Source organism: Lepisosteus oculatus, chromosome 5 (genome assembly GCF_040954835.1).
Source record: "Lepisosteus oculatus isolate fLepOcu1 chromosome 5, fLepOcu1.hap2, whole genome shotgun sequence".
NCBI classification, from domain to species: Eukaryota; Metazoa; Chordata; class Actinopteri; order Semionotiformes; family Lepisosteidae; genus Lepisosteus; species Lepisosteus oculatus.
The window spans coordinates 14,741,624-14,766,750 of record NC_090700.1 but is presented as its reverse complement, the minus strand read 5'-3'; the positions used below and the strand labels follow the sequence as shown (position 1 = coordinate 14,766,750).

General features: G+C 41.3%; 1 protein-coding gene across 2 annotated transcripts; it reads right to left on the bottom strand.

Moving 5' to 3' along the window:
- Positions 1 to 86: 86 nt before the first annotated feature.
- brca2 (BRCA2 DNA repair associated) lies at positions 87 to 24,566 on the bottom strand. 2 transcript variants are annotated; one of them, XM_069190146.1, is made up of 27 exons: positions 24,149 to 24,566; positions 23,649 to 23,752; positions 22,304 to 22,570; positions 21,647 to 21,719; positions 21,307 to 21,356; positions 19,778 to 19,812; positions 19,338 to 19,449; positions 19,182 to 19,237; positions 18,829 to 18,928; positions 17,837 to 18,547; positions 12,028 to 17,436; positions 11,816 to 11,914; positions 10,725 to 10,794; positions 9,879 to 10,438; positions 8,922 to 9,109; positions 8,309 to 8,496; positions 6,897 to 7,067; positions 6,205 to 6,574; positions 5,513 to 5,668; positions 5,020 to 5,167; positions 4,353 to 4,468; positions 3,312 to 3,513; positions 2,969 to 3,135; positions 2,509 to 2,647; positions 1,934 to 2,190; positions 1,247 to 1,393; positions 87 to 830 (listed from the first exon to the last, which is right to left on the bottom strand). In XM_069190146.1, the coding sequence occupies exons 2-27, from the start codon at positions 23,731 to 23,733 to the stop codon at positions 432 to 434; spliced, it is 10,275 nt and encodes a 3,424-aa protein (XP_069046247.1). In that variant the 5' UTR covers positions 23,734 to 23,752; positions 24,149 to 24,566; the 3' UTR covers positions 87 to 431. The 2 variants fall into 2 exon arrangements, with proteins under 2 accessions (XP_069046247.1, XP_069046248.1); XM_069190147.1 differs by having other exon boundaries at positions 22,313 to 22,570.
- Positions 24,567 to 25,127: the final 561 nt, after the last annotated feature.

Sequence of the window (25,127 nt, the reverse complement as noted above, 5' to 3'; positions counted from 1 at the left end):
AAAAAAGCGACAATTATACAAAAATGGACCTCATAATATAAATCCCACTGTATGGGCATATAATATTAACAAAGCATAATTAGACTAACTTAAAAATAATTAAGCAGGGATTATACCTGGCGCAGGTTTATTTATTTGGGAATAAAAAACCAAAGAACTTCACAGAACACATGACATTTAATGTGAAATAAACCAGAAACTATTCATGGAGCACAATACACACAGAACTGTGAAGTATGTGGATTAAAAGCAGCAGTGGCTTGACTGTCCTGCCCTCTTCTGTGGAGCCTCCTGCATGCTAGTGTCTTTTTGGCCTTATGTTGTTCCCACGGCCGCGTCCAAGTCCATTTTGAAGAAAAAAGGCGCCGCTCTTCGCTCCAGTCGCGTCGTACCCCTGGTCCAGTCTCTTTGGCTCCCCCAGCGCCTCATTCTCACAGGGCGTCTTTCCCTCCCCCCTCGCCCCTGGCGTCGTCCCCCGAGCCGGCGAGCAGGTCCTGGGTGTTGATCTGCGCCAGCTCCTCGTCCTTCACCCACTCACCCCCCGCCTCCGGCGCCGGGCCCGGACTTCGGCACTCCTCTTTCCCCCTCGCCGCCGCCAGGGGGCTCGCGCACCTCCTCGGGGGCTGGAAGGTCTTGTTCACACAGGGGCTCCTCAGTGGGGCGAGCGGGGGAGGGGACGGGATTCGGGACAGATAGATTAGGCCCCTCTTCCTCTTCAAGCTTTTAGGGCCCTTGTCGTCCGAGCGGCCAGCGTGCAGGGGTGGTTTGCCACATGTGGGAGTCAGGTGCTCAAAAGCACAGAGCGACTGCTGTGGAGATCTTCCCGGGACCTGTGGAGAAGGTAAAAGTAGACTTAAAGGAACAAAACTACCAGCGAAACTACCAACTCTGGATTTTGATAATGTACTTTCCACTGAAAACTACTGAAGAGACAATGGTTGAGAAAATCCTGAAAAATTCAGTAAACATAATTGAATTCTTATTTGACATCAATTAAAAGGCCTTAATTAACTTTCTCTACCCATTTGAACTGTTTTGAACCTAATTAAGCTTTTGTTTTACTTAAATGAAACTAATCATCAGGGAACAAAAATTACTAACAAACTTGCAAAGAAAAGCCTTTACACAGGAGGGATTGGGTAAACTTTCGTCATCTTGTTTTCACTCTGAAATGGAGAAGACTGAATCGATACATATACGACCCTATAAACATCACTCAAGTATCACATGAGAAAGCAGTGCTTACAAGATTGCTGCTCTCCCGTTGTACATCAGGCTTCATAATAGGCGTTTTGGGGATGGAACTGAGGTCTTTTAGCGACTGACATGGGAAGTCTTCTTTGATTAACTTGCTGAGCTTCTCTTCAGCGGCCTCAAAAAAGCATTCAATACCCTGTTTTAAAGGAAAGAATAAAGCAGCGATGGTGATTTTAGCAGTTAAAATCAGAAAAGCAGCACATTCAGTAGCTTCTAAGACATCCTTATCATGGTCTTGTGCACACCCTTAAAGTTACACAACACTAAAGAACTCCAGGATCCAGATGTCGCCAGCCAGCTACTGGTACTACTGGTATTCCTCAAGCAGAGGCACACAACTGGCAGAGTGCTGTCAGGGTGGGGTTGGATTTGCTTGGCCTATGTCATCTTATTTCTTAATACTGATTATTTGTTTTGCAGGGATCTTATTTGCAGGGATAAAAATAGTTACTTCTTAATATTAATGCTTATTTTGCTCATTCCCTCCATTGAAGCCTGTTACAGTTTTATGTTTAGGCATTCATTCATTGCTCTAGCTTCCCTCCCTCTCCAATGGTGTTTCTTCTTCCGTTTTTCAGGACTGAAACTAAGGCATCTGGCAGAACAAAGCAAGCATGATTAGCAATTCCAGCTGGCATGACAGCGATCCATGCCATAGACGTTTGGCTAGTTTTACCTGGGCCGCGCTCCTTAGCAGGGTGCAAGCCGCTTGCAGATGCGTTTCTTTAGGGTTTGCGGAGAAAACTGAAAGCTCTGCAGCATAGGCAGTGGGGACAGCTGCAGCTGGGCTGGGTCGCGCTTGCACGTTGCTCACTGCAAGCAGGGCGCGTGGCTGTACAATATCCTCCAATGCCAGCTGGCTCAGGCCGGCCCAGCACTTCACCGCCACAAAATCCCGGTTCTCATTGACCAGGTACACCACTGGAGCACCACCTAAGCAGAAAGGCGGGGGAAGATAGTTTTCTGATGTTACTAAACCTGTCCTGCTTTGTTGACTGTGTTGTTAGAAAGTCCTGGTATCCAATTCTCTCAAAATATTCATATAAAAGTGTTTTAGCTTGTGATAGGTATATTATACCATCTGTTTCACTTCGCTGTTATGCCTGTGTCTCTTTTCTATTATTTAGTTTAACTCTCCAAACATAATGGGCTTGACCTATGCCAATTCTCAACGACTAAAGACATGCAAGACATGAGAATGAGCTCCTCTTGTTTGTAAGCACTCAGACCACCCTGCCTGTTTGGACCTACCTTGCTTTCCTGTAATGGAGATGACATAACCCACCAAATCCACCTCTCCACAAACGGGCTGGAACCGCGGACTCAACAAGCTCCTGAAACTAACGGCCTCTCTGGATGCATACAGCTGACACAGCAATTCCGGGGGTACCTGAAAAAATTTATTTTTTTGCTTATTTCTCTGGCAGCTGCGCAGTTTTATCCTTTCCTTCAGAATCTATTCTGGCAGGACACTTCAACACACCGGAGCGTGACAAACCTTTCATTTTCAAAGCTGGGAGATGACACTGGACAGGCGGAGGAAGGTTGGAGGGCAAAAAATGGAACTCTGCCCATTGCCCACCAGTTTGACAGGATGTAAACTGATTCAGTCTAGACAAAGTGCTTGACATTTGCAAGCACACTTACGATGTAACATATGATGATTCTAAAATACAAAAGAAAAGAAAAAAGGCTCAGCAGGTTTCCCTACCTGCAACTGCTCAAACTGTGTTTTCTTCATAGCTGTGAGCTGAACTGCTGCGTTGCCGATACGCCTCTTGGTCTCAGATGTTGCCAGCTGGTATATCTTGTACCTGCAGCCTTCTTTCAGCAGGGAACAGACTTCTGTTGACGGGCGCCAGATATTCAAAAAGTAAGCTGGAGAAATGGGCAGAAGAAACAATTATATTATTACAGACCCATGACTTGACACCCAAAACAAATTCAACAAAGCATTCAGTAGACATTGCAATCAACATACAAAAAGATACATATTCCTAAAAAGTGACGTTTTACATCATTTTGGCAATGATGGAAAAAAAAATGGGTCTTACCAGTGTTATTTTGCAGATTCTTACAGTCAACAACTAATAATTTCCACACAGGAGTGACATCTCTTTCAGGACAGCTGTTCTCCCTGTCCTGGGCTGACCGTATGGCTTTTTGAAACTCCTCCTGCAGTTTTGTCTGTTTTCTCTCATTCAGAGCCCGTCGGTAGTTGTTCAGTGTCATCAGCTGCTGCTCACTTAAACAAGCCTGTCAAACACAAGGAGCTAAGCCATCAGTTTGGTAATTTCAGAATGTTTTCCATTTGTTTTATTTAATCAGGACCCCAAGTACAATGTTTCTCCTCCTTCAAATGCAAAGCGCCTCAGACTACGATGTAAATGAACCACTAGACACACAGTAGGATAAGGGTTTAGAACACTGAGTATAAATTACACTAAAAGCTTAGAGATAAAGGCTGAGACTATGTTCATTACATATTGGGGCGGAGCAGTGGCTCTGTGGCTAAGGATCTGCGCCTGTGGCTGGAAGGTTGCTGGTTCAAATCCCGCAGCCAGCAGAGGAATCCTACTCCGTTGGGCTCCTGAGCAAGGCCCTTAACCCAAACTGCTCCAGGTGCGCTGTACAATGGCTGACCCTGCGCTCTGACCCCAGGCTCTCTCCCTGTCTGTCTGTGTGTCTCATGGAGAGCAAGCTGGGGTATGCGAAAAGATAATTCCTAATGCAAGAAATTGTAAAGGGTTAATAAAGTAATGTTGTTTGTTATATCCCCAATATGTTTCTACATATCTATATACAGTACTGTAGGTTGTAAAAGAACAAGTAAAAGTTTATTCCATGCTGAAAGGAGAAGAAGGCTCCACACCTGACACCCGAAGAAGGCTCCACAACTGAAACATTGCGTTTCCTTTCTTCTCTTTTCAGCATGGAATAAACCTTTACTTGTTCCTTTGCAGCCTACGGATGTTGACGAAGCTACCTACTTAAACTATATAGTTTGTATAGTTATACAACTGTTCAAATTAATTAAAAAAGTGTCAATTTGCTTCCTTACATTTGCAAATTAAGGTTCAATTTAGAATCATTACCTCAAGGCATACTGGATCACTTTCAGTGGCCTCATAAAGCTCCTCGCCCTCCTGCAGTGCTTGGATCTCCTGATGACTAAACCTCTGCCTTCTGTTCCTGATTTCACTTGTTTCTGCTGCAGTGGAAGCAAAAAACCCCATAATTTTTTAACAATCCATAATTCTGTGCTCTCCTCACTCACATTTCAAGGATTTTGAATTATTTAAGTTTCACATTATACAGTCTGAGGCTCACTGCCCCTCGAAATAAATACACTAGCAAAATTGTTTAGCTAGCCTGGCAGCTACTGTACTTCTTTACTGATCTCAGTCACTCACCGTCTCTTTCCTAAAAAAATAAATAAAGGTACACCTATGAAAAGCAGACAGAACAAAATGCGGACATGTGCTAATTAAAACAGGAAAAAAAAATGCACAATCCATTATTGTGGCTTGAAAACACTGGACGTAGGGGGAAAAGACTCCAGACCAGTCATTCTACATCTCAGAGGGCTGCAGTCTCCAGTTTCTACGGATACCTTCTCATAATCTCAATGAGTAAAAACCTGGAAACTGGTGCAACAATCCAATTAAAATAATTACCCTTAACAATATAATTATAAATATCACAGAAATGGTTGTTTTCCAGGGCCTGGAATGAATATCAGTGGTTAAGACTTTTTTTTACCTTCTTGCTCCTTCTCAAATTCAGACTGAATCTTAGCAAACAAAGCTTCCATAGTTTTCTGCTTGTTTTCGTTGTGCCTTCGAGCCTCTCTTTCTTCAGCACGATCACCACGAAACACAAAGACTCCATCTGCCTTCTTTTCCATCCACTGTCAACAGGAAATAAAACTGTGAACACTGCTCTTCTAATTAACCTCTGGCTTTCCAGACAGTCATGGGGATCTGCCAGATTGCTATAGTAGTCCTGTTAGGGAGCTGACAAGGTTTGTACAAACGCAGAGCAGTTGCAAGTCTGTGGAGAGGTTGCAAGCTTATCCCATTAAGAGATGTTTCCTTAACTTCATACAATAAAAACTCAACGGCTTAATTTAATCTTCATTTGTGAAGATACTGCTCTTAATTGCTTGGGCATCTTAAGAGAGAAAATAGTACTATAGGAACAAATTTCCTGAAAGGTATACATTTTAAAACCTACCTTCATTTAACTAACATACCTGTATCGGGTAAGTTCTGAGCACCACTACATCAACACATCCCACTCTACCGCCATTACTGAAGAGGGAGGACAGCGGGACATGGAAGGGACGGGGGTCTCGGTGAAAACCAAGCTTGGTATCCCAGCGGGCTAGTCTAGTGCTGTTGGCACAAATCTGAAATCAGGAGAGCACAGATGGTTAAATACAATGATTTAATCAAACACGCTGCTAGTTCCTTCTAATAAGGCTTTACAGAAGGAGGGAATAACATTTGCAAATCCATATCGCACTGACAACTAATTTAATCAAAACCTTCAATATTTTTACATGAAAGCCCTTGTCTTGTTTGCATCTTTCAGGGATGCTAATTTTAACAATGATTCTGTGAGAGAGTTTGCAAAGTGTGTGTGTGGGGGGTGAATACGGTGAAAAGCTGAATAAAAACAATCATGTCCGCCCAGATAAAAACACAGAACTAAGAAACACTGCATTTTCTCTCTCAGGCCAAAACATTCTGTTGAGTGTCAAAATGCTCTTTAAACGTAGTTTCCCTGGCTCTCCTCTAGGACAACTTCTCTTGAACAACTATTTTACTAGGACAAGTGCTAACACACCTACAAGTGAAATACCTGCAAGCCTTGCTTTAACCTTGAATGGCTACAAATGTACCTAATAATGCTAGCAGGAAGATGTTGTCCTCACCCACTCACCTTCAGCATGAGGGCCTCAGGTGCCTCCAGGGGCGAGCAGGCGTCCTGACAGCCTATCAGATCAGCTCCATGAGTCACGATTTTGCCACCGACAGCGAGTCTTCCTTTCCGCAGAATGGCTGTGAGCGGGGCGTCTAGCAAGGCCTTAATGGCGTACCACCCATCGGTGACTTCAATGACCCCCACCGGCCCGTCTGTCTTGGCCTTGGCGTACGGCAGGGCTTTGTTTCCAGGCGTATCGTGCGTCTGGAGTGACCCCATTGAGACGATTCTGCAGACGCAGAGCACCAGGGTTTTCGCAGGTGTGTCATCCCTTTCCATGATCTTCCTGAGGGCCGACCTCTGGCTGTTATCAATTTCCAAGTCATACCTGACCAAAAAAAAACACAGACGCACAAATCCCACAAATTAGTAAGGAATCCTCACACAAGTGTAGGATCTTTGCTGTAGTGTTTTTGGATACTTTCTATGGCAGTACTGCAGAAGCAATGACAAATTTTAAAATATGAATGAAAATTAAATGAAAAATTGACCAACAATTGTACATCATCAAGGTAAATAAAGTGCATATCATTCTCCAATGCCAAATATAAATGACAACGAGAGAATGTTGGGTACTGTTTAACTACTTTCCACGCTCAAGATTCCAAACTTATTTTGCGTTACTTTAGAAAGAGACATAGTCAACATACCTGTATTTCAGCTGAAGGAGAACCTGCTCAGGAGTTAGACATCGGCTTCCCATCTCCAGCGGAAAGGCTCTTTCCATGGCTGCCCTCTTCCACACGATCCACCGGTAGTGATTGTAAACCCAGCTCTCGCTGATCAGTTTGGGGTCCACGCCTGGCGTGTCGCACAAAGCCCTGGAAGACATCCCAGGCTTTAGGCCCACTTTGTAATGGCTCAAAATGGTAGACGACTTGTCAGAGGAACCAAAGACATGTTATCTGAAGAAAGAACATTTTTAAATGACTCTTCATGGTTTATCATTAGAAGAGCTCTCAAAGGTTACTGAAATTCAGGGAAGCAAGATGATGTAGCAATTCGAACCGTAGCCTCAGAGCAAGAGTCCTAGATTTGATACCAGCCTTCGGTATCTGTCTGTGTGGAGTCTGCATGTTCTCCCTTGGTCATGTGGGTTTTTTACCAAATGAAATAGTTACCTCCCTATATATATATATCCTTCCAGCACAGAGATTTTGACTAAACTTATTTGATTATTCTAAACTGTCCTTTGATCTGTGACCCTGCAATGAACTGGCATCTGAGCCAGTTGTGCTTCCACAGTCCTGCCTTCTGCTCAACATTTGTGAGACTTGCTGAGACTCTCACCAGTATATGGATTACCAGTAAAGAGATAAGGTGACACCTGGGAAGTGAGATAATATCATTTTTTGTTTTTGTATTTTTGCAAACTATGCAGTTTAGTGGCTTGAAGTTGGCTTTGTGCTCAAATATATAAAGATGCTGCCTGTTCTTGGTCACTAAGATAAAGGGCATGTATTTGGTAAGCTGGCTGTATGCCCAGAACACATGAAAAGAACTAACTGTTGTCTAGTCTGCAACTTAGATATAATTAATAACAATATTGTTATGTGTTGTTGTCTTATTTGTTTAGAATGTGTCATGTAACTTGGTTGCTTGGTATAAAAGACCATCTTTAGCTACTGTACTTATTTTTAAGTCCGGTGGTTGCAGGCCGGACATCCATTTGCATATGAAATAAAGAGACTTCTGCTTCACAGACACCTGAACTTTGTCAGTTGTATGTCACAACACCAGCAATGGAGTGATATTTATAAGTCCACTTTCACTGTTTTAGAGACAAAAAACTAGTTTTGCTTCGAACAAAAGAAACACAAATCTACAACTAGACCTGAACAGTCCACTGATCTCTACTTTGTGTTTGACTAGGAACTAAACCACATTATGACAGGCCTAATGGGCCTGACGGAGCCGTGCTGTATGTCACACCTCACTATTTTATACTATTTATATGTCAGCATGATCATGAATATTGTATCCGCATTTTAACTCCAACCATCTACCACTACCACGTGATATAAATAGGGCTTTACTTAAAAGGAGATTCTGTCTGTAGTACCTGTAAAACTCTTCTTTCCCTGCTGTGCCTTTGTTGTCAGGTATAAGGCAGCCTCCATCAGCAAGCTGCACCCCATTACCAGCCGAGAAGAACTCGATTCCAAAGTGATCTCTGCAGCTGAACCTGAACGACTCGGCGTTTTCACTGCTTATCTCCAACACACACCTATTGACCCCACACACGTACAACTGCAAAGGAAGACACATATGTAGAAAGAGTCTCATCATCTACGCGAGATTGACAAATTTACTTGAAAAAAGCAGATCCAAAAGAAAGGGACGGTTCTTATGCAGGGTTTGGAAGAAATAAAAAAGGACCATGTACAAAGGAACAAATTACAGAAAACACTTGGGAATGGTAAACGGGACCTAAAGGACTGAAAGGGAACATCTATGCTCATTACTGGATATGTTCATATCAAGACCGCTCGAAGGTAGGAAATCCCTTATTTTTCAACTTACCTTAAAACGGGCAGAAGGAAACATAGGTAAAATTTAATTTTACATTACAAAAATCTGTGATGTCCAAAAGGAAAGAGACCTGCAAATCCAGCTGTTTAACAGCAAGCAGGAGTCTGCCTAGGTGTGATGGAAGACAGGGAGATGTCGTGTACCTGCTGCTGTGTGTGCTGAGCGGGGCTCTTTCCTCCCACCGCAGCGCGGAGCGACACTCTGGACACCCCGGAGGTCTTCGTCAGGCACAGGCTCCCCGGAAGAGGCTTAATGGTTTGCCGCTTTTTTTTCCGAATCCTCATTTCTTGCATGCCTCGGGCGAAGTCCAGATTCTGAATCATTAGATGATCTGCCAAGACATGGAATAGCTCCTCATAATGATGTTTAACATTCGTCTTTTGGCTTCTCCATCACCACTGTTCAATTTCAATCAGAATGACTTCAAGGACAAGCAGTGAATTTAGGACCAAATGCTGACAAAACCCAAGATCTGCATTTGGTTCTGCAGTAATGGTGAACACAGAGATTGTACACTAGGACAGCTGTTATTTTATGACAGCATATTCACAAGGCTGACAAATGAGCAGATCCCTCCACTATTTCTATAAGTACTCTTTGCTGTAAACCACAGTTATATGCATCTTACAAAATAACATCTGTCACCCAAAAATAAACAAATATTTATTCACATCTCTGTGGTTAGAATTTTGTCAATCTTCCTCTGGCAGGGATGGCAACAACTAGACACCTTATATGGTGAACTGAAAAATGTTTCTTGCTCAACAAATTCCAAACCTTATGTAGTTATCGCAATATCACTACATAGAGCAAAGTCCCATTGACATAACTTAAGTTCAGAAAACACAAAGAGTCACATTTATTCACACCTCTGTAGAATTTGGTAAAACCTCCAAAGATATTCAAACTAGACACCAGTTGTTTTCTGTGAGGTTCTGGCACTTCAGAGGGGAAGTTTATAAATATTATTTCATGTACAATTTCTCACTGTCCTTCAGACTGTTTGGTTTTCATTAAGGAACAGCATTGGAGTTAGAATCACAAATGGTCAGTCAGACTGAGGTCTGGAAATTCAGATGACTTGGGAGTGTGAAGGCTACCTGAACTATTGGCGTTGTGTTCTTCAGGGGAAGACACTGCTTGCCCGGAGCAGGGGCTCTCTGGCCTCCCAGAATCCACACTCCTCACACTGAGTATGGCTACTTCCTGTCTCCGGACACTATCGCTTGGGTGGGATAAGGGTGTGCTGCCGTCTCCTAACTCCCGGCTGGCTGCACTTTCGTTATGTCCAGAGTCTCTGGTAACAGCCTGCTCCGTTTCACAAGGAGGGACAGACGGACTGCACCCTTCGCCAGTCTCACGCAAGGGGGTGGATTTAGGGGCCGTCTGAACCAGCCTCTCCAGCTGCACTTCTTCCGCGTCTTTAAGGGAGCTCGGTGCCTTTTTAAAGGGAGGAACAAAAACACTGGGAGGTCTGCTTGGCTCAGGTGGCGCGCTGCCATTCTGCGACCCGGAGCTCGAGCGCTTTTGAAATGGCGGCACAAAGATCCCGGTTTTGACCTTAGCCGGAGGTGCTTCTTGGGATTCCAAGCCCGGGCGAGCTTTCTGCGGCTCTGCTCTCTTCAGCACCTGGGTGATGTCCCAAACTCTCTTTTTATCGCTAGAGCAAGGCATAGAACAGTAAAACAAGTTTAAAACTGCAGAACTCCTTGTGTTTTTCATTTTCTTAAATTTTCTGAAAAGTAAATGAGTGAAAAAAGCTATTAACACCAAGGTCTTCTATAAATTACTGGGGCAATTTACATTACACATTGTACTATAAGGCTTAAAAATTAGTATTGTGCCCTGAACTTTATATAGCCCGATTCTACTTTTAAGCTAAATAATAACAGTGGGTGCCACTGGACAGTTACGAGCCATATGCTCCAAATCTTACTAAAACTTACCCGAAGGGAAGAGAAATCATACTTTCTAGGGGGATGCTATATCTGCCCTGTCCTCGGTCTGTTAGAACACCTGCAACAAAATAATTAACAGCAATATGTTTATAACACAAGAGGGAGTATGTCACATTGCCAAATCACATGCCATTGTCCTGAATTAACATGCAGGGAAAGCAGAAGTCCAAAATGTAAGGTATATAATTGTTTCCTTTGGACATTTTATTTAGCACGAAAGCTAAAACTATGCCTTTATCTGGAATAACTCAGACAGGTATTTATTCTGAGGAAGGCACTTTCATTATTTTTTTCTGCAAGATAAAATGCTTTTCACTCACAAACGTATGCATCAGTCAAAAATTAAGACTGACAACTTGTTTCTTACTGCAGAAGAGAAACTGACAACTAGGAGAACATTTTCCCAGAAGGAAACTTTGTTTTGCAGATAGGCAAAGATACAACACATTTATTTAATATACATAATAAAATAAATAAATATAGACAAAATATACTGTCAATTGTCCAAATTGAGCAGGTTAGTAGTTGTGGGAATAAAAGATGGCTTAGTTCTATTGCTTTTAAATCTAGGAAGTCTAAATTTATGCCCAGATGGAAGGAGATCAAATTCTCTGTGCATAGGATTGGTGAAATACTACAGAGGTATGAATACTGTAAATGTGACTCTTGTGTTTTCTGAACTTAAATTATGTTAAATGGGACTTTGCTCTATGCAGTTCTATTATGATTACTACATCAGGCTTGGAATCTTTTGAGGAAGCAACTTTAATCACTCTATAAATCAGTGGTGCTCTATGAATATATTTGGTTGGCACAGTCTTAACAAAAAGTACTCTATTTATGCCAAACCATGATAGACATGTTGCTTCTGTAGTATTTTTGAAAAGGGCCTTGTTCACTATTAACTAAGTAGATACCATAATGGGCTCACAGATATTTCTAACTTCTATGTAGATACATGGATATTTATCTTAGTATTTAAAAATATATTAGATATATTAAAATATATATTAAAATATATTAGATATTATACCATCTGCAAAAATAAAAAGCAAGGTTATTTTTGGACAGCTGCTTACTGTTTGGGCAGGTTTTACAAGGCTTGAGCGCAGGGTGTTTGAAACGATCCAAGGTCCTGTCAAATTCTGCCAAGAGCTGCCTTTTAAGAGGAGGTTCCTCTGTGGAGAAAGGTCACCAAATAATACCTTAAAAAGGTTTTTTTCCTCCCAATAACAATAAGAAGTAAAATAGCCAAACTAAAGACTACATTGTCTTTTAGGTAATGTCTAACCTTTTAAATCAAGATCTTGGGGTCGAAGTCTTTTTCCACCTCTAAAGCCCTTTTCCAAAGAGTCTTGCGGGTCTGGAACACGAGGAAGACTATTCGTCTTCAGAGACTCCTGAAAGCTCTCCTCAGTGAGATCCTCATCTTCCAAAAAAGCCTTGGTAGATTCCATGGCCTCCTGCTCCAAGTACCTTTGCTGAGTGTCTGTGCAGTCCCCAAAGTTGTGAGAATTAAAGTTGAGGAGAGAAGCCCCTTCTTGAATGGTTTCTAACTTTCCTTTTCCACCCTCCAATACAAATGCAGCTGATGAGTCAGCCCTTGTAGAAGAGTCCAATTCTTTCGTGGATGTCTTTAAAGTGGTCGGCCCTGTAAGAGTTTTCCTATTCTTGTAAGATTCTGTACATTCTGAACTCGGCTCCTCCCTTTGTTTTCCATGTATGTCCTTCACACAGAGGGCTGGAGAGCTAGTATTGGGGTCATTGTTTTCATCTTCACTGTAGTTCTCAAGCTTTGCTTTGGCATTCTGAAGGGCCTTCTCACAAACGGAAACAGTCTTGCCGCTAGCAGTGCTGAAACCACAACTGACTTTTCCTAGATTATTCTGGACAATACTACTTTTTCGTCGCACAGTTTCTCCTTTAATTTCTGCACCGACATTGCTATCTGGAGTGTCATCATATTCTTTTAGCACAGTCTTAGCTTTTTGAAGACCTTTTTCAGACACAGGAATCCTTGCGCCACTAGCTGTACTGAAGCCACAGCTACTTTTCACTTGAAGATTCTCAGCAGAACTTGTAGCTTTTACATCAGAGTTTGTATTTTCAATTTCATTAAACTCATTTAGCAAATTCCTGGCCTCCTGAAGAGCCTTTTCAGACACGGAAACCTTGTTGCCACTGGCTGTGCTGAAACCACAACTGAATTTTTCAAGTTTCTTCTGGGCAACACTGTTTTTGAATTCCACAGTCTCTCCTTTTATTTCTGCACCGACATTGCTATCTGGAGTGTCATCATATTCTTTTAGCACAGTCTTAGCTTTTTGAAGACCTTTTTCAGACACAGGAATCCTTGTGCCACTAGCTGTACTGAAGCCACAGCTACTTTTCACTTGAAGATTCTCAGCAGAACTTGTAGCTTTTACATCAGGCTTTGTATTTTCAATTTCATCAATATTATTTAGCAAATTCCTGGCCTCCTGAAGAGCCTTTTCAGACACGGAAACCTTGTTGCCACTGGCTGTGCTGAAACCACAACTGAATTTTTCAAGTTTCTTCTGGGCAACACTGTTTTTGAATTCCACAGTCTCTCCTTTTATTTCTGCACCGACATTGCTATCTGGAGTGTCATCATATTCTTTTAGCACAGTCTTAGCTTTTTGAAGACCTTTTTCAGACACAGGAATCCTTGTGCCACTAGCTGTACTGAAGCCACAGCTACTTTTCACTTGAAGATTCTCAGCAGAACTTGTAGCTTTTACATCAGAGTTTGCATTTTCAATATCATTAAACTCATTTAGCCAACTCCTAGCCTCTTGAAGAGCCTTTTCAGACACAGAAACCTTTTTTCCACCGGCTGTGCTGAAACCAAAACTGAAATTTTCAAGATTTTTCTGGACAGTATTACAATTTGGTTCCACAATCTTTCCTTTACATTTTGCATACAAATCACTCCCTGGAGAGTCATCATATTCATTTAGCACAGTCTTAGCTTTCTGAAGAGCTTTTTCCGAAACGGAAATCCTTGTGCCACTAGCTGTACTGAAGCCACAGCTACTTTTCACTTGAAGATTCTCAGCAGAACTTGTAGCTTTTACATCAGAGTTTGTATTTTCAATTTCATTAAACTCATTTAGCAAATTCCTGGCCTCCTGAAGAGCCTTTTCAGACACAGAAACCTTTTTTCCACCGGCTGTGCTGAAACCACAACTGACTTTTTCAATATTTTTCTGGGCAACACTGTTTTTGATTTTTACGGTTTCTCCTTTTATTTCTGCACTGACATCACTATCTGGAGTGTCGTCGTATTCTTTTAGCACAGTCTTAGCTTTCTGAAGAGCTTTTTCAGACACAGGAATCCTTGTACCACTAGCTGTACTGAAGCCACAGCTACTTTTCACTTGAAGATTCTCAGCAGAACTTGTAGCTTTTACATCGCGCTTTGTATTTTCAATTTCATTAAACTCATTTAGCAAATTCCTAGCCTCTTGAAGAGCCTTTTCAGACACAGAAACCTTGTTGCCCCTGGCCGTACGGAAACCACAACTGAATTTTCCAACATTTTTCTGGACAACACCGTTTTCCAATTTCACAGTCTCTCCTGTTTCTACACTGACATCACTATCTGGATTGCCATCACATTCTTCTAGCACAGTCCTATCCTTATGAAGGGCCTTTTCAGAAACAGACATTTGTATGCCATAAACTGTACCTTTCCCTTGAAAATTCTTATAATCTTTTGCCACAGGTTCTACAGTCTCAGTCTTATCACACTCATGTGAAGTCACACCTTCCTGAAGACTATCTTTAGACATAGAAACCTCCTTACCACTACCTGTGCTAAAGATCCACCCGTCTTCTCCCAGAGGGAATCCAGTTGAAACATTTTTCACTTCTGATTCCCTATCAGTTGCACATTCGAGCATTGCAATTTCATCACATTCTTTAAACACTGCTTTAGCCTCCTTTATTGCTTTTTCAGATACAAAAATATTCTTCCCACTGGCTGTGCTAAACCTTGAATTGTTGTTCACAGTTCCAACACATTTGTTTGCAGGTCTTGAACTTTCTCCTTCACTTTTTGCATGCTTTTCCAGAACTGATATCCCCTTATTGTCTCCTATTATACTTTTAAATCCCTCAAGTCCTTCCTCATAAACAGAAGCTCTTTTCCCTCTAGTTATGCTGAATTTACCACTGGATTTACTGGCTTCGGAAATTCCAAAATATTCCTTAGTTCCAGTCCTAGATGTTTCAGGACATTCTTCCCCACTTTCCGTCTTCTCCTCTAAATCAGAAAACATGTCCTTTGCTTTTTTCAAAAACTTTTCGGAAATTCTTACAGCAGTTCCTCTGGCAGTCTGGAAACCCAGGTTGGCTTTGAATCCATGAGCATTTGAAGACACAGCTGGCACTTTGGCAAAAGATTGTTCCTGGAACCTAACCCTCTTCCCACTTGTGGACCGATAAGAATCCTTTCCATCTCCTATCTGCTCTTGGGGAGTCTGTAATTTTTTATCCACATCATCCTCCAACTGAAATGAAAACTGCAAAGGCTGCAAAACACCTTCTGACTGATTGTTCCTGGGGCTTTCAGAGCTTTTCCTAGTCTCCAGACCACTACCCTTGAAGGGAAAAGGGTCCAAAGCCTTAGGCTTTTCAAATCTCAATTGTTCTTCAGACTCTCCACAAGACAGTTGTTGTTCAAGATTGGAAAAGCTTTTGCTATTTGATGAGGAACCATTACCTGCTTGAAACAGCTTTTCCCTGGTCCCATCGTCATGGCTGAGATTCTTACCACTAGACTGAGAGACTCCACTAGCTCTCTCAGTATAAAACTGTGCTTCAGTTTGGTTGCATGTGTTCACATTAGGACGCCTACTATAATGTGTCGTTCTGATAGCAGTTTTACCCTGAAAATCCAAAAAGGGAATTGGAGACTTTAAACCTAAGGAGTCCTGTGATTGCACACAACCAACATCTAAATCAAGGAGCTGTGATGCCTTTTTTAGACTCTCTTTAGATATTTCGATTTTCACCCCTCTAGCCGAGCAAAAGCCTTCAAACCGTGCCAAACTGGAAGTACAACCAGTGGCCAGAGCTGATTCTGAGGATTCTTGATCAAGAGTCATCATCATATCCATGTTTGCTAAATTCTTTTCCACTAATTCATTATCTCTAGTTCCCATGGAATTACAGATCGAAATGGATACATTTCCCCCCTTTTCTTCGTTTCCGTTACATTGTTCCTCTGCCTTATCGGATGTGTCATTTTTCATCAGCTGCAGTTTCTGTATTTCTCTATTGGAGTCAGTGTTTCCATTGCCATCACAACTGATGACTGTTAACATATCTGACACAAGTGCTGGGGCATGTTCTGTATCTTTATCATGTGACTCACGAAATAGCACATCCTCAGTACCAGCTGAAGTTTCCTTATAAAGTTTGAACTGTGTGAATTCGTATTGGGTGTCAGCTTCTTCTAGGATATTGCACAGTTCAATAACATCTGCCCTTTGACTTTCTGTCAAAGAGCTGTAAGTGTCTGGCATTTTCTGGCAAGACAGCTGTCCAGAAGGTGATCCTGTACAGAAGGGTTTTACAGCGGGCCCTGTCTGCAGAATTTCAACTGCAGTTTCTCTGTCATCCTCTACATCAACACAGCCACTAGAGATACATTTCTGCAGAAGCTTTTCATCCACATCCTCAAACAAACACCTGGCTCGCTCAAGGTTTCCTGAGGACACTTGTATAGGATTTTCAGAGGCAGTTTTAAAGCCCGGAAAACTTAACTTTGAAGATCTGCTAATAGCAAAGGTATTGCACCCCCTGTCAAGAGCACCATCTTGCATCCAATCGTGTTTCATCGTGTCTGTAGTGCTCTCTGGGTTCTTGGAAATCTTATCCTGTTGCAAGATTTTTGCACTTTCTGTGGTAACATGAGTAACTGCAGGACCTACAAAATCCTTGGCAGTGTCTGAGATAGAAGAAACATTTTCTTTGTATAATGTTTGGTGCTGTGAATGCCATAAACTCTTTTTCTTAGGAGAGGTGTTACTCATATCATTTTCGTACGTCTCATCTAGAATGGCTTTTGCCTTCTCTATTGCCTCATGGGAAAGAGAAATAGTTTTATTGCTTGCTGTTCTAAAACCAAGCTGCAAACAATTCTCAGACTCTTCATTTGAAAAGGATACATCCCTTGATGATTTGGTAGGTTGGTAACTTTGCTTTGGGCTTTTAAGTGTTCCATTTAAATGATCAGATATATCCTTACTGTTGTTTAATTCTTGAGGCAAATCACTGATTCTGCTTGCAACCTGGGAAGGTCTTACAAGGTTGCTTTCTTGTACAACAGTAAGGTCTGACAACTGCTGTTGGCTGTTCAATGCTGCACAGCTTGCTTTAGGCGCATAATTATTTTGCAAATGATTTATCGCTATCTTTTTGTTCCCCTGCCCGAGTGTAGCACTACAAGTTTTTGCTGGTTTTTGCTTTAGAATGTCATTGTAAGCAGGACCTACACTATTGGAAGGGGTCATACAATCATTTAGTTCCTGACTAAAATTATCTGCAAAGATTGTGGAAAGTTGTGACAGCCCATACTCCTTAGCTGACTGCGAGCAATCTGTTTTCTTTTCAGCCATAGCTCTTTCACTGGAAGGGGTTGCGCTTCCAGCCGTCTCATTCCGTAAGGTTCCTGAAAAAAAACTCAGAAAAATTACTCCCTCTACCAAAATAGAATACAATCTTAACCCCTTATTTTCCCTTTATCAAAACTTCAGAAACCTAAATGACTGCAACTATAGTTTAAATGTAAATGTTTTATAATTTTTAAAAAAGAAATTACTACACTGCACACACATTTGCAAAAGGTCAAAATATATGATTCTGGAAGCATGATGCACCAAATTTACCACTTCACATAAAATGGAGATAGTTTTTGATCAAGTTTGTTATTCATTTAAACACACAAAGCATTATCTTACTGAACTTTCAAACGGACACTTTATTTAAAAATGATTATCAAACTTACTTAAACAGTGGATCATGCATACAATGTGAAACAGCAAAGCAGAGACCAATAAAACAGATCCTACCTGAATGGGAAACAACAGGTTGCAAGTTTCCTACACTCTTTTGCTTTGCAATACATTTTGGTTCACCGGAGAGGGGACAGCCTTGCAAAGAGTACACAAACTTCCTGGGCTTTTTTGTGCTAGAAGACAATGCTAAACAGCCTCCTGGTGAAGGCTCCAGTAACAGAGATCCCGCTGGACTGCTTCTCCTTGGACCCTTTAAGGATGCTGGGTCGTTCTTTGAGGACTGAGATACGGCAAGACAGACCAGCTGACTGTCAGAAATATCGGGAAAGCTGATCTGAGACCACTGTGAATTCCCGCAGTCCGTGATTTCTGGCTGAGCTTCTGACTCAACAACTGGGATAGAGGAATGTGTCGGTTTTTCAGTTTTGTCCTTTTCTCTGGCCAGTTCAGAATTCTGAACTTTATTACTAGGGCCAGGTACAAGTGCTGGGGGTGCCATCAATGAACAGTCCTTGACAGGACTGGTGTCCGGTGTCCCTCTGTCTCCGTCTTTGGTTTTAGCCCTCCTTACTGATGAGCTGCTGCTGAAAAAGACAGACAGGACATCTTCAGCTCCATCCAGCACGCTAGCCACTACTTTCCGCACTTCTGGGTCTTGAAGGGCATCTGGCAATGTTTGCTTCCAAGGACTACTCATCTCATCCGCTAATTCATCTTGAAAGCTGCCATTCTTTAGCACGGGATCATCCGTCTCATTGTTCACATCTATTTACAAAAAAAAAAGACTAATTTAGATTTTGGCTGAATGAGTTTAATTGTACCACCATCAAGATGGGATATAGAAGCCTAAAGCATCCATTTATATCAAACAATGTTGCTGAGCACATTCAAAAATGTCATTCTGGATTACTAAAGTACCTAGAAATCTCCTCTAATGCGCAACCTTACATATTTGTAACAAGCCTCAGATATTTATATAAGTGCTCTACCAATGCAGGAAAGAAGTGAAACTGGTTTATCTCTCAGCTTTGAAAGCAGACACTCACCTGGTAGTTGAGCTCTTGTGGAATCGTCATTTTCCGATGCAAGCTCACCTAATTTAAGATCAGTCTCCTTGGCCACTGAAGGAAAGAGTTTGCGCACAATCTGCAAAACATTTCACTAGAACTCTTAGAAGGTGCATAAATGTGAAGCTGTGAATGTGAGACAGGAAGGGTATACCTTCTTCTGTATCGGACAAATGTACACCAGTTTTAGACAAAGTGTTCACAACAAAGAATTACCAAATTCAATAAACAAAGTCATTTCGCTTCATCGACAAACACAATTTCTGCATAATTAGAATGTTTTTTTCAGTAATTTGCACAAATATAAACATTCATGCTAGACTACTACTTACGATGCCACTTTTCTGCGCAGACAGCCCTTTGGGGCAACTTTTCTCTTCTGTCTTGGCTGAAAAAGAAGGTTATATTTTATATTTTAACCCTCAATCAACCTGTTACAGGCCAGATTCTCAACAGAAACTCAATGCAGGAGGCTGTGTTCATCTTACATAGTATAAGCGTTGGTGTAATAGCTGGGGGGGTGTTCAGGGAGCTACTCCATGACATATCGGGGTCCACTTGAGCTCCAAGGCTTTCTGAAATGCGCTTTTTGGAGAAATCCTGCAAACAAATACATTATTAGCTCTAAGTACCCGGTTTTATGCTATTCCATTATTTCATACTGAGGAAAGGGACTTGTTAGGTCTAGATTTAGCTGTACCAAGAAAAACAATTTTGTAAAGAAACATATACAAGTATTTATGTATTAAAAACATCTCATAAAAGAGGAACTGTGATTTAGTAAATGCACTGATAATTTTATGAAATTCCCAAGTCTTAAAACACTGCCCAGGAATGATAAAAACATGAAATTAGCATCAGCATTAATGACCAAATTGGAATAAAGCCTAAAATGATGTTTGGAACTATACAATTATCACATGCTTACCACATAGCCCTTTGGTGTGTCAAATAAGTCTCCAACTAGAAGAAAAACAAGAGTGGAAGAGATTTGGAATAAGTTCAGTTTCCTGATCAATGTGTTTCACGTGTGTAACCATTAACTACAGGTATATACCAAAGATACGGACAGACAGGACTCAAAGGTTTTATACCACCTAGCATGCGTTTTTAATCATTAAATATGCTGATTCAGGGCAGTACTGTAGATGTTCTTAATAATGATATTACATGGATGCATACATATTATGTAGTTTGATAACATAAGATTTAACTTAATTGTCCATCCAAGAGGGGGGAAATTTGTCTTTGGGATCACAATACAAAACTACAAAAAACACTCAACATAAAATAAATATACATAAAAAACAAACAATATTCCTAGACAGGAAACAGTCATTTAGCTGTGTTTAATATACCAACTGTAGAGAGAACAAAGGATTTCTTGAATAAGTTTTTCTTGGCCACTGGCATTCTAAAACGCCTCCTTGAAGGTACCAGCTGGAAAGGGATTGAAGCAGGTAACAGGAGTCATCAATGATAACTGAGTTTTTCTTGTGAACTGCAATATAATATAGCTCTTCAAGCTGCTTCTGTGATTGACCAATTATTTCACTAGCAATATTAACAATTTTCCCTTACTCTCAGGCTACCATACCACACAGTGATACCAAAAGTAAGGATTCTTTCTACTAGCATTCTATAAACCCTCCCTAAAATATTTTCTCTCATCCAAAACCCTTTCAGCTTCCTGATCAAAAATGTATGCTGACTAGCCTCCTTAAAAACGAAATTGGTATTCTCTGGAGAGTTTATTTTTATTTATTACTAAGTATTTGAAACACTGAACAAACTCCACAGGCAGATTAATATGGGCAAGATGTATCATTAATACAGCTCAATGACACTTTATTACCCTAATGAATAAGATGCATCACCATATCTTGCTTTTTTGTGATACTGTTTAAAAATGTTTTTTTTTACTATCATTAATGATCTTGGAGCTTCACAATTCAAGCCACAATTTCATTCTGGGCAATACATATCCATTTAAATGTCTTCTCACTGAATTATGTGCATTTATGGTCAAGGGACTAAAACCCTGGTCCTGGAGAACCAAGGCACCTTATTTATTCTTCTGTCTATTAAGTTTGTTACCTTGCACAAACTTAACTGTACTTTGTAGGTCCTCATTAATTTATCATTTCACCTGAAGCACTGTGATTCTCCAAGACTAGGGTTACAGACTTCTATGAGAGGCGACTATAAAATCTGCATGACAAAATGTCAAATCATCTTTTGACTGACATTTTCTGAAATTTCTAAATTAGGAAAAGAAAAATCTTCTTAGAAACATAAGTATTTAAATACACTGGTGATACCCAGTATGAAAAGCCTCAGAATATCCTTCGTAACAGCCAGTCCTGCAGGCATCTATCCTTCTTTTTGCACTGCAAAACAATATGGTCAACTGGAACCCGCATGAACTTAGCCACTGAAACGAAAGCACAAGCTTACCATAATTTTCTGTAGGAAGAGGTCTTCTGTAAAAATGACTTATTTCTGGGCTGAAATGTAAAATAATGCATTTTAGAGAAAACCACGTATTGCAGTTGAATACCCTACAGTATCTAGCACTCTAATACAAAGCAAAATTACAACAGTAACTAAATAAAAATAGGTTAACTTTTATTGCCAGTTATCCACAAACTTTATCTCTATATAGAACATGCACTGCTTAAAACTTTCACATGGGCCAAAAACCAAACGTATGTTGCGATCTTTCGACATGCAGTTGCTTCTTATCTTAAAGCAGAATTAGTAACATGTGGGGACACGCAATGACAGACAATGGTACCTGTCCTTTGACAATCCAAATAAACCGGGGCTGGAATCGAACCAAGGCTCTCTTTTAGACCCTTCAGCAGTCCCTGTGTAACCAAGGGAAGAAACATGACAAAATACTGTAAAGTCTCATGTTTTAAAATGGATATTTTACTTACACCCTACAGCACTGAAGTAGGAAAACACTTATATTATTGATGGAAAATATATATATAATTTATCTGTATTCAACACTACAGTGTTGGTTCAGGCACATTGTGTAATATGTCGGCTGTTTTAACACATCTTAAGCAGCTAACAATTACAGCAACACATCAAAGGACAGGACTTGAGACAGGACCAACCGGTCATCTCATGCTACATATCAAAGGGCAAGACGAATACACATGAAGCTGTGAAACAAAACAACTTCCTGAGATCATACTGTATATAAGAGCTGGGAAACCCTTGCGGTTTGTCAGTTCTGCGGGGCAGACCCAACGCACGTTGATGTCATTATTGAGCTCAACAAAACAACTGAATCCACAAAGATTGTGTCCTGCTCCTTGGGTGAGGGATTTCCCACAACAGCACCTTGCCTTGACTAAGACTATACAGCACAATCAGTGAGTGTAGCTGATAGGCTTTGTATTATCCAGTTAAACACAGCATAGCGACTGCGATGTCTTACCAAACCCACCAGCTCTCGCCTGCGAGACAGGCCTCTGCTCGGGGGTTAATGCTTCGGGGGACCGAAAGCCCTGCTCCCCGAGGATCTTCGGCGTGGAGGCCGCCTGGCTGTGCACCTCTGCCCTCTCCATCGGCGAGCCGGAACAGCTGCCCGGGACGCAGTGGGACACGGAGCTCCTGCACACTCCATTCCCATCCTCCACTGCGCCCAGGGCTGTCGCCTCAGCGGTGAGATCCTCAAACCAGTGCGGGTGCAGGGGGCCCAACTCTTCATAAGGAGAAAAGGGTTTAGTAATGCCGTATAATGAAGAGATCAGAAAGACACTCCATCCATCCATTTTCTAATGCGTCACCCAATATGGGGTCGCAGGGGAGCCTATTCCAGCAAGCAATGGCAAGAGGCAAGGCAGGGCACAAACTGCCCGGAATGCCAGTCCATTGCAGGGCAGACACAGACACAAACATGCAAACACACTCACACCAGGGCCCAATTTTCTCAGAAGCTAGTTAACCTACCAGTACACAGTCTTTGGACTGTGGGAGGTAATCGGGGCAACTGGAAGAAACCCAAGCAAACTCAGAGAAAATATACACTACACATTCCACACAGAGAGCACCCCAGGAATTGAACCCAGGGCCCCAGTGCTGTAAGGCAGCAGTGCTAACCACTGTGCCACCCCATTAATAAAATCAATACTGATAATGTCAATACTCTCATAACAGATTAACTGCAGTAACGATGAAACCAGAAATCAAAAAGTCTGATTTTTTAGATTTAGAAATACTTTTTTTGATGGCTCCTTTAGTGTTAACAACAGTGTTTGTTACTCATGTGGAGTTTGTATAGATGAACGTCCCAGTTAGAGACATACTGTAAGGTTGTCATATTCTGGGGCTGTCTGGTTATCAAGGTCACGTCACTGGACATTTGTTAGGACTACCCTAGTGTCACACCAGAAAGGGAACTGTCAGGGTGATGTCAAAGCTTTATTTCTCTCTAAAGCAGACGTCGCTCCCTAAATTCACTTCCGAACTGGGGTGTACATCTGGAGAAGCAAACTGCTTTGTTTGCTCGTGATGTTATCTTGAATTCGTGAATTTAAAAAGAATGAAAGCGGACTACATTTCGCACTGAAAAAGTCGCCCCGGGTTTTGAAACAGCATCAATCCTGGTCTGCTGCACATCCAAAAAGGAATATAATAAATATCCTTATTTAATTAAAGCTATGAGTACTTATAGACTCGCTTGTCGGAAACACGCAGTCCTACATAAGGATCAAACATTTGAAAGCACAACGTGTGGTCTGTTGTTTGTCTTTGGCCACATGGATTGCAGAATCGTTTACCTGCACTGACGCGGTGGGTGAACAATTCAAAAATGTTTCTTCTTGAATTTGCTTCCACTTCATTATTTAGAGAAAGTCTTGTCATGGTTGCCTAAGCATCGGACCTTCAAAGGAAACAATGTGCATGATCAGGTTTTCTTAGAGACTGCTTAGAGAGCACAGTTACAGTTACACGTTACAGAGCACAGCATTACACCACAACATTTAAAAAGCTCGACTTACAGATAGCAAGCAGTATTTTTGTTTACCAAACGTTAAGTATAACACAGGCAAAGAGTTGAAATACCGGAGGGAAATTTATATTTAACTTTCTGATTCGCATTAATTTTGATAGCGTTTGGCTTGGTTAAGAACAGTTCCGTAGTTGTACTACACAGTACGTTTTAAACTAATGCTTAAGTTTCTCTATCACTTAAAACGGCACATCTTATTCGAATCCCCGAACCAACAAACCGATTAAAAAGGGAAACCAGATGTTGTTAAGACACCAAAATACTCACCAATTAAATTTCTAGCGAAAAACGTCGATGACAAACATTACCGTGGAACCATCACCGCAATCACAGGTCCCAAAAGCTCAAGTTTAATACATTCCTCTGCTGCCGCTGTGCCTCCCAAAAACAAACTGCGCCGCAGCGGTCTCAGACCGCGCGCCACAGCCTCACACGGAAGGTGTTCCTTGTAGCCAATCGCAGCTCGGCCTTGCGGCAGTGGGCGGGACAAGAAACGTGAACAGGCGCGCCGTGAACAGCAGCCCAGAGAACTCAATTCAATAAATTAGCACCTGATGGGACAAGCACCTAGAGATAAACTACCCACCAAGTGAAAGCAAAGCACATTCTAAAAACGCCCATGCAGTGACATAATTAATGTTCACAACAGAATTTGCGTCCTAAGGAGAGAAGCGTAAAGGTTGGTGAGGGCGATCAAGCGGGATTATTAATATGATGATCAATCTTTTGATTTTTGGTCAGATTTTTTATTGTAACCTTTAACTTTCTATCCTCTGTGGAATACACCTGGGTTATTTACTTCAGTTAAATTAATTATGAATAAAAATGGATACTGGATGTAGGAAAACTGAGCGAATTGTGAAACTGCTTTTCTAAGTATTATAAAGAAGGCAGAGTGCGTTGTGGTATGGACATACAGTACCTATTCATGAACAACTTGTATCACAACATTATAGATTCAGCCTTACCGTCTTTTTTACTACCGGTGATATCTTTGCCGAAATAAAATCCAGGCACTTGAATATTTAATCAGACAATACTTATTAGATCATCAGATAAATAGTTATCAGAGATATGTGCAATTCATATCCGATTAACTGTTGTAAGTCTGTGAGTGATCCACTGTTAACAAGAAGCTTTGTCTTACTGTTATTATTTGACATTGTATCGTTTCAAAATGATTTTCCGGGAAGAAATATTGTATCTCTTCAATATTAAAATTGATTACTGAAACCAATATTTAGCA